General features: G+C 44.6%; 1 protein-coding gene across 2 annotated transcripts; it reads right to left on the reverse strand.

The window, feature by feature from the left end:
• Window positions 1-789: 789 nt before the first annotated feature.
• phospho1 (phosphoethanolamine/phosphocholine phosphatase 1) lies at window positions 790-5,257 on the reverse strand. Of its 2 annotated transcripts, none has more exons than XM_063184635.1 (2): window positions 4,733-5,257; window positions 790-3,359 (listed from the first exon to the last, which is right to left on the reverse strand). In XM_063184635.1, exon 2 carries the CDS (start codon window positions 3,280-3,282, stop codon window positions 2,491-2,493), a length of 792 nt encoding a protein of 263 aa, XP_063040705.1. In that variant the 5' UTR covers window positions 3,283-3,359; window positions 4,733-5,257; the 3' UTR covers window positions 790-2,490. The 2 variants fall into 2 exon arrangements, with proteins under 2 accessions (XP_063040705.1, XP_063040698.1); XM_063184628.1 differs by having other exon boundaries at window positions 790-3,525.
• Window positions 5,258-9,980: the final 4,723 nt, after the last annotated feature.

The raw sequence follows: 9,980 nt of genomic DNA on the forward strand, positions 1-9,980 counted from the left end.
TTTCAACCTATAACCTAGCAGATATAAGGATACTGTATTATGTAGCCTGTAAAGTTTTATGTAGGATACACACACCATAGTGTTTCCCTGAGAGTGTCACATAAACATGTTACAAACAAGCATGTTAATTGTTTCACCAAATCAAATTAGATACCTGTAAAAATGCAATGTAGAGAAGCAATGTAGAGACACATCTACCTTTTCCTCCTTGGCTTTGTGGTTAATGCATCTGTTCCTATACCATATTTTATATTAAGGAAACCGACAGCAAAAAAGAGGAGCTATGCTATAATATTACAGTATAGTGTTGAACCCAACCCATAGTGTGCAGGCCAGACGTGGGCAAACTCAGTTCCCGGGGCCACATGCGACCCGCTGTGACATTTCATATGGCCCGCAGAGCCTTTACAAGAAAAGTCTTTGAATCCAAAGTGGTACTCCCAGCATTGTTAAAATGGCTACCAAAAGGTCTTGCAGGTTTATGATCAACCATGCACATAGGCAGGCTACTGTATTCGTCTCCCTAAATACATTTCAATATAATGTGCAGGAATTAAATAGTCAATAAGTTATGCCAATGTATAGTATTATTGTTAAATCCGGTAAGTTACCTGTGATGGCCCTTCAGTCAATATTCTAAATCGAATGTGGCCCTTGGGCCTACAGCACACAATGCTATGCTTTAGTATGTAGTCAGCGTGTATAGAATTTATATTGTATTATAGTAGCCTATATTATGTGTATAAGAATGTGGTAATCAATTCAGACAGATGTTTTTTTTTATTTGTTTTCATATGGCTTTATTCCTTTTGGAAAGAGGTCACTTGTATACAGACCCTGAGTAAGGCACAAAGGTGAGACAAACATACATAACAGAATGAAATAAAATGACAATTTGTCGTCAACAAATAGTACATGCAATTTTATACGAACAGCTAGACAGACAGGCAGCTAGACAGACAGGCAGCTAGAGACAGAGTAGAGGCACAATACCGTAATGTTCTCACACAACATCTGACATGAGCCACTTCTGTCAATCAACCAACAATGAAGTCATGTGCAAATAAAAGACATTTATCTAAATAATAACAAAACCACAAGAATTATTCATTTTCATTAAAGGGTGAGAGATGGTTAGGTTTTCATAGTTGCAATAAAATGACATAAAAAAGACATTGTCTACTTTGAGCAAAGAAATGCTGCTTATTGCATCTGAAATGACTTGGCAGCATGGTGTTATTGTTGTTCAACTTCATTTAGATATTGCTTCATGTAAGTGCAGACATCAACACAACAAGGTAGGATCATGAATGAGGATTCTGAACGATTGATTAACACCAGGTTATCCCATCCACCCAGATATCCTTAGTGACAGCGATGACTTGTTCTGTTCCGTGGTAGCCATCGCCCACACGCTTGACACTTATCTTGCGGCAGCAGGGTAGCCTATATACACCCAGCCACTTGCTGAATGTTAACCTGGCTAATTTCACGGGCCTGTTAACAAGCCTGTAAACCAATTAACAGAGTAGGTCAATGGAGACAACAAGTGTCACATACAGACAGTTTTAAAGAGGATCGGGGCCAGCTTTTATGGCTAATGTTCACTCATGCTTAAAAATCATATTCATTTGCCTAGCAACGATCTTGTCCCTGGCTGGGCCCAAAGCTTGTAAGTGTACCCAGAGCAGCCGACAGGTGGGGCGCAAACGGGTATGTTATCCTAGATCTAGGGAGAGAGGGGCCCAAGAACTGGGTCCTCATTACACTCTATTGCGTGAGGGGGGCTCTTTGATATTACTTTGTCCCGGCCCTGGCAAAATGCTGTCAGAGGTCCTGAGTGCACCAGTGAAAACGCTGCCAGTAAATGAGACAGCTTGTAATATGGCAGGGATGGGCCCCGTGTTTGTTCATCCTGCTGTCAGTTGAACACAGGCACGCCAACACGGGGAGACAAATGGGTCAGTTGTCTTGGGCCCAGGGAGAAAAGGGGGCACAGAATTGGGTGCCCATTAAATTGTATGTATTGAGCTCGGGGCCTCTTCAGGTGATTTTGTCCCGGGCCCAGTCAAGTCTGTCGGTGGCCCTGTTTTCACATAAAACAAATGAGCGGAGACCTGACAGATGGATAGGCTTGTTGTGCTTTGTGCTTCTCCAGTTAAGTTGTGAATGAAACACCTAGCTCATGTGGGGTTTGAATTTCATTATTACAAAGAGATGCTGGTCTGTGAATTTTATTACATGTCTATGCACATGGGCTCCATGTAGTGTGTGTGTGTGTGACGTGTGTGTGTTTTGATCAGATGGTGGTAGTACTATATTATTATTATTACTATATTAAGCCCATTATTATTGTGGCCCAAACTTTCACAGTGGCACCTTTGTGTGTGTGTGTGTGTGTGTGTGTGTGTGTGTGTGTGTGTGTGTGTGTGTGTGTGTGTGTGTGTGTGTGTGTGTGTGTGTGTGTGTGTGCGATAAGGCCTCATCAGGCTAGCCTCTCTCCTCCACCACCTTCCTCAGGGTATTGATGATGTCCTCCCCGCTGGCCCAGGGCACCACGCTGGCCTTGAACTTGCCCGGCTGGGCCTCGGCCATCTCCCGGATGAGCCGGTGCATGGGGAAGTCCCGGCGCGGGAAGGCGATGTCCCGGGGCGACAGCGTCGTGGACGGGCAGAAGTCGTTGGCCCCGTCGCCCACGTACAGCACGCGTTGGTAGGGCCGGCCGTCGCGCTCCCTCACCCTCCGCGTCAGGTACTCGCGCACCACCACCGCCTTGCACATGTTGCTGGGGCAGCGCTGGCACTCGTGCGCGTGGAAGGGCTTCATCCGCAGCTGCCCGCCGTCGCGGTGGTCGAACTGCGCGGGGTTGGAGAACACGCGCAGGAAGAGCGGGCGGACGCCGGCATTGGTCAGCCATGCGTCGATGAAGTAGGTGTTGGCATCCGACACACACACCACCTCGAAATCTCGCGCCGGCCGCGACTGGATGAAGCGCAGCAGGGCGAGGATGCCGGGGCAGGCGGGGATCTTCTCAATGATGGAGCGGATGGTGCTCTCGGTGACCCCTTGCTCGGCCAGGTAAGCCAAGACCCGCTGCATGTACTCGTTGTAGCGGCTGGGCCGATAGGTATCCTTCAGCCACCCGGGCAGCACGCCGCCAGGAGCCGCCTGCACCACCATGTCGTCGCTGGTCTCGTCCACCAACGTCTCGTCGAAGTCGAAGAAGATGACGAAGCGGCGGTCGTTGGGCAGCACGGTGGAGGGTGCGCCCTGCTCGGCCATGTTGTGGTTGGTGGCGCCGCGCCGACGCCGATAGTGGGCCGAGGAGGCAGGGTCGATCTCGCCAGCCGAGGGGTGGGCTGGGGCAAAACAGCAACTCATTGTGTGGGCTTCACTTCACCTCGCTTCAGCTTCTACAGATCTTTTTTTTTCTTTTGCCTTTGCTTTGGGCACTGCTATTTGTTATTCATTAATTTCTTTGCAGCTGCTACTGTGACTTTGGTTGCGCCTGAGTTAGTAAAGATTCTGGGGAATCATCAGTGTAAGAGAGAGGTGATAGAGAGAAGGTGGAATTCAGAAGAGAGAAAAAGAAGGGACAACACAAATATGATTAGAAATAGATTAGATAAATTCCAAGTTGATAATTAAATAGACTGGAGATTTCAGAGTGTTGAGAGAGCATAGTGCACATACAGTGTCTATACGCACACATAGGCCAGTGTGTGTTAACACAAGTGAATGTTTGTTATAAAATTATCATTAGAGTTTAGTTTGTCAAATTTGAATTGTTGTTAATTAATCAGTCTTGAATTGTGTGTTAACATAAGTGTGACAAGGTAAAGGTTAGAGACAGAATTTGACCCACTCCCACAGGGAAAAAGCCAATGAAAAAAACCCCAATTCCCCTCATGAAATGGAAGACAGACTACATTAGAAGACAGAAGGCAGTTTTGATTCACACATGAGACCAGAAACACACATTTTGTCAGTAGGCGTTTGGTTCTGGAGATGTGTTAAAACACTTCAGCATTAATAACTCTGAGACAGTGAGAGGAGCTGATCATTACACAACAGCAGTCTTGGTGAGTGACTCACGTCACTGGTGGTCTTGGACACCATCCCTCTCCCACGACAACTCAGTAATCAATTAACCCTACCCAGCTGGTGTAGGCCTATGTCAAAGTGCCATAGCTGGAAATGGGCAACACAGTCTATGGAGGAGTGCTTTGGCATAAAAGCACAAGGATATAATATTCATTTAGGTATGTAGGCTACATTTGGTTGAGTTCACACTTGCATTTAGCTCATATAGTGGCAACATTAGCGTAAAAGAAAAATATTTCATTGGCGTATTGGTTATCATTGGATTCTTTGGTAAAGCTCTTCAGATGATAATTGACACATGACCGAGTCAGACGCATACCCAGACATGCAACTCTGACACAAGTTCGGAGCAGACGGACTCTGGATGCCGAACACTGAATTTAGACATAACAGGGGACATGCACACATTGGACATGCAATATGATGGCAAACATTCTAAAACATGACAATGTTGTTTAAAAATACGGTAGGAAAAAATCTTGCATTTTCATGCTACTGTACTAGAATACCCATGAACTAAGCATAGGCTACTACATGTGTTTTACTTCTGTTGAAGTAGACGAATGTGCTAAACATGCCAAAGAAAAACTTGGATTTCTACATTCTTGTTTCCAATATGTTGTCTTACCTGTTGGTTTCGATCTATGCCCGCTCAGACGCAGCGGAGCGCCTCTTCAGAGCCAACTCTCTAGATTGGCTTCTGTCTGTTCCCATCCGCGCACCCCCTCATATGATCTCCTCCCGCCGTCTCTCACCGCGTCCGTCTGTCTGTGCCCAAGATCAAATATTACAGGGAGTGTTTTTAGTCGACCAAAACCATTCATCAGGCAACCGGATGACGTCCGCTGTCGTGCGCTCTCCACAAAGCTCCACCCTTTTCATGGGGCACTCATATCCATTCGGTGTAGATTATTTGACTGATGAAGAAACCGGTTTTAACTTGACATGATTAGAGTATCGATATCTTCGTCCGCACCAATCAATCAATCAATCAATCACATAAAAGACCCCCCAGTGTACTTTAAGTGACAAACGCGCGCGCGCGCGCACAGGTGTAAGTGCCCTCTAGGAATCGACACCCACGAGGATATCTCTGCTCCTGTCCATACCCCATAGAAAAGGCTGCACAGCTTTAATAACAGACCATGGTGTGCATCTGGGAACTATTTTAGGCGTGGTATAAGCTAAACTCTGTGTGTGTGTGTGTGTGTGTGTGTGTGTGTGTGTGTGCGCGCGCGCGCGCTCGCGCTAGCTAAGTACAGGGAGCCTACCATATCATTATCATCCCCCTCCACCTCTGCCTGGAAGTGAAAGATTCAGAGAGACCACCCACCCTTCTGTCAGTCTGTGCTTTCTACTGACTAATGCACTCTCACTTCCACCTCTTTTAATAGAGCCGAGACTGTGCAAGTGCCTGAAAGGGACAGATTCAGAGAATATGAAAAAGGCGCATAAATGTGTTGTCGTAAAAAAAAGAAAGAAAATAAAGAATTGTTTGCTCCTCGGTGAATAGATGTCCTGGATCCCTCCCTTTGCCTTTTCCTGTTGAATAAAAAAGTGCAAGGCGAAGGGGAAAATGGACGGCCTGCTTGCCTGTGAGGAACTCCTCTTATCTGAGCACCCTGCAGTGAGCACAAACACAAAAACACACAGCGCAGGAGTCCTCTGACCTAGTTTTTTCCCCCTTTGTGTTTGTGACTGGCTTGGACTCTGCTGAGAGTTCACAACACATAGGCTACTACAACACCACACACCCCAAGGCACGTGCCGCCAGCTTCTGTATTTCTGGACCACATTAAGAAGGCTCAGATGAGAAAATACACACACACACGCACAGTGAAACAACACACTGAGTCATTGAACATGGATCCCTAGAAACCACACACACAGCAAGTTCACAAGTCAAAAACAAAGATAAAAAAAACTGTCAAGGGTCCTTTTGTTTAAGATCCACTGAAACCGCACCAACCAAAACTTTGAGGAGTTCTGCCTATAATCTTTCAGTGTTTAGTGTTTTGGATTAAAAGGCGTGTAGAACAAAGCTTTATTGTAAATCAGTTACTGTAGTTCAGAATAGATCTTAACATAATGTCCAAAAATCTCTCAAGATGCACCAGAATGCAAGTTAATGTAGGCTAACTGGAGATCCAGACAATATACAGTATAGTACATGTATTGAGAAACAAACTAAATACAGTATCTAGCAGCATATCGTAACTGGCAACAACAAAAAAACAATGGCTCACACTATTCTTGCATTCATAATGGCAGTCCCCTGCCACATACTGAGCACCACATAAAAAAATGGGCCCTGCATTCTGTGGAAAAATCCAAAGAAGTGAAAATGAATTTCACAGCGGCAAGCAGAGGAAGGGTGCGATACAGGCTACATCAGCAACTCAGGGGATGAGGAGGGCAGAGAGAGGGCCAGGGCAGGGGACAAGAACTGCCGCAGAAACCCTGACCAAATAAAATTCGGCCTTACGGATTTCCTCTACGTACTCTACAGGAGGTTGAAATACTGAAGTCCATACATTAGGCCTATGCAGCAGGCTTAGGCCTACTGTTTTATACAGACCATCAGCAGAAGGGCTTGGGGACTTGAGATATGACATTGTAACATTACCCTCCCTGTCCTTTTCAACTACAAAAATGTTATTGTTAATGTCCTTGTGTCATTGGAATGAATGGCTCTTCAAGGTGATCTATCCTGTTCCCACAGCAACTTGTGTCTGCTTCATGGTCAGTAAGTTCTCGACATTGACAGTAAATAGAATCTATCTACTGTCAATGGTTCTCGAAGATTGAAACACTTCAGAGATGACATTGTAAAACCACCCTACCTGTCCTTGCCTAAACTACAAAGGGAAAGTTATCAAAGCTGGTCCAACAACAGACAGTGTTTTCTTTGTTGTTATCAGGTAATGAACAGTCAGCCACATTTCCCAAGAATCTATCAGGCATCTCTAACCAGAGGCACTGCTTACAGTAGTGTGGGTGTGACCAACCTTGTTGTTTTGTTGCGCCAAGCCAAGATAAGCTTTCTCTATACATGGGTTTTTATTGTTTATGAACATGGTGTTGTGAGGAGGGGCAAGATACTGGCAGCCAACCACGTGAACAATTTTTTTGACTGACAGTGGTTTCCAACAATCAGAGGTTGAGTTGTGGGCAGCCAGGGTTGCGCAGCCAGGGGGAAAACAAAAAAGAAAACCCATGTTTAGATATTGCATTTCAACCAGGAGAAACACATCACAACCACAACAAACGTTGTCACTGTAAAACCATAGGGTCTACATACTCATGGTAAAACTAATTCAGATGTTCCAAGCTTTTCCTGACAATCAAACAAACCATTTCAATGCATTCATTCAGAAATAAGAAAGTGACAGTTTGTCATTATGGCTACAGTTTTCTTTTACTTCTGAAAGTTAGCTGAGTGTTAAATGTACATTATCAAAAAAGGCCATCGTTACATCATAAATGCATCTTTCTGACAGAATCGCATGAACAAAACAAAAAAAACAAAACAAAAACTGCAGAATATGGTGAAGCTGCAAAGATTTGTACCAGACTCACAATGATAAAAATACTCACTGCTACACTGAAGTGGTTAAAATGCAGGAAAGAAAAGAATATTGATTCCTTAAAAAAAGAAGACAAAAAACACATCTTTAAAGAATATACATCATTATTGTTTCTTTTTTTAACTAGCGAGATTTTAGTAGAAAGTGCTTTCTATATGCCAAGGACAAAAGGAGGAGAATCAGACACTGAAAATACAAGAACAGAGAAAAAAAAAAGTGGGACAAGGTTCTGTTGTGCCCTCTCGCCACGTATACATCTCTATACATAGAAACCATTTGAATTCCAACTTGTGATGCCTTATGAAGTCTTAGCACATCGCTCTAGTCACCATTTCATGCATCGTTTGGACACCTCATCTTTCATCTGAAAGAAATCCTGACTAGTAAGAAATTGCAGTCAACAATGTGTGTGGAGTTGTGAATACTGCTGCAAAAACCTCAGTTTTCGGTCAAATTTGGTCGATTCTGCGAGCTATAGGCCTACCTGAAATTACTGTATGTGTGTAATCGAGGACATAGAGGTCTGATGTTGGCATTTTACTGTGGTTTTATTAAGAACCTTGTGGACATTATCTCACTATGACAACTGTGATTGGTAAACCAAATGCATGTGGTAACTACTTTATTATTACTGAACTGAAAGGCCCTGTTGTGTAGTTTTGGACATTACTCCCAAAAGAGGACCAGGGCAGACCAAAGCTGACGATAGGACGATACTGATGATGGTGTGTGTGTGAAGTGCCCCAGGTACCCTAGTGTCCCGGGCTTATTTATAACAGAGACATACTGTATATACATTTCTATGGTCTCAACAGCTGATCACAGTTGATTCTCCTCCTTTTCTCTCATCCCATCTAGACATACACACACACACAAACAAGCACGCACACACACTCTGACTCACTCTCTAACCATCTAGACTGCACAGGCCACACTTATTTATTTTCCCACAATGCTTTGTCAGTCTCCGACCTTATCTATAACACCCCTCTTTTGCTCACAGCAGTAAAGTGCCTAGGATAAAAAAAAAACAACTACAACGACTTGGAAGGAAAAAACAAACAAACAAGAAAAACAAACGATCGCCAAAAAGCCAAAGTCATAATCCAGCTCTCTCTCTCTCTCTATCTCTCTCTGGGCTACTGCAGATCATTCGACTTGCTCATGTTCCACAGCGGTTTCCCTTCAGTGATGCGTCGTGCAGGGGCATGGAGGGTGAGTGGTGGGAAACTGCACTATTATATATCCAGGGCCACTGATAGCCTTCACTAGACTCTGAACAAAGTCATCCGATAAGAGCCTCCAACCCCCACCCCACCGAAAATACATACAACGTAATGGGGACCAAATTCTGGTGCCCCCTCGCTCCCTCTGCCCAGGACAGCGGACCCATTTGTACCCCCTATCGGCGGGCCAGGTTGTACCCATACACATACAATACACACCTATCGTTGCGCCCCTCTTCATCCCGCCCTTGCCACTGCTTCTCTGTATGTGACTCTCCATCTATGCACCTCAAAAAGACAAGATTTCACCCCCTCCCCCAGAACCAAGACCTCTAGCAGCTGAATCAAAAGGACACTAAAAAGTAAGACAACTCATCGTGCCCAACCAACGCCACCCACTTACTCTCACCTCATCTCTTGATCAAGCACGCGCACACATACACAGATGCACGCACACACACGTCATAACATTTCTCTGTTCTTCTCACCCACTGCCATGGACCCCCCCCCCCTTCACCACACCACACACTCACGAAAGACAGAAGAAGCAGCTTTTCAATATATCAGCACAACGGGGGGTATACATTACCGCTAATGAAAACCCTCACTCACGCAGTCTCTCTCACTCTCACTCTCACACACACACACACACACACACACACACACACACACACACACACACACACACACACACACACACACACACACACACACACACACACACACACACACACCAGCATGCCCTAGCGACAGACGAGTCTAGAGGGAGTTCAATCCCACTCTCAAGATCACATGGACTTGTCTGTTTCTGCAAAAACAAGACTCCAAAACATCACATCTCTCCACACATGCACCTAAAAGCGCACATACACAGCTTCATACTGTACACAAAAGTATGATTACAATTAAAAAAACGTAAAAAAAAAAAAAAAAAAGAAGATACAGTATATATGTCTATACGCTTACAAAATTAGGTGAGTGTGTTAGAATATAAAACCATTACATTTTCATTCTTTCATTCTAACTACTCCTATGAAAGCACAACAGCGTTGTCTGGTTTCGT

The sequence above is a fragment of the Engraulis encrasicolus genome, chromosome 2 (genome assembly GCF_034702125.1).
Source record: "Engraulis encrasicolus isolate BLACKSEA-1 chromosome 2, IST_EnEncr_1.0, whole genome shotgun sequence".
In the NCBI taxonomy this organism is placed as follows: domain Eukaryota; kingdom Metazoa; phylum Chordata; class Actinopteri; order Clupeiformes; family Engraulidae; genus Engraulis; species Engraulis encrasicolus.

What these genes read in the sequence shown, in the direction of transcription:
- phospho1 (XM_063184628.1), bottom strand. Translation starts at nt 3,381, where the DNA reads ATGAGTTGCTGTTTTGCCCCAGCCCACCCCTCGGCTGGCGAGATCGAC.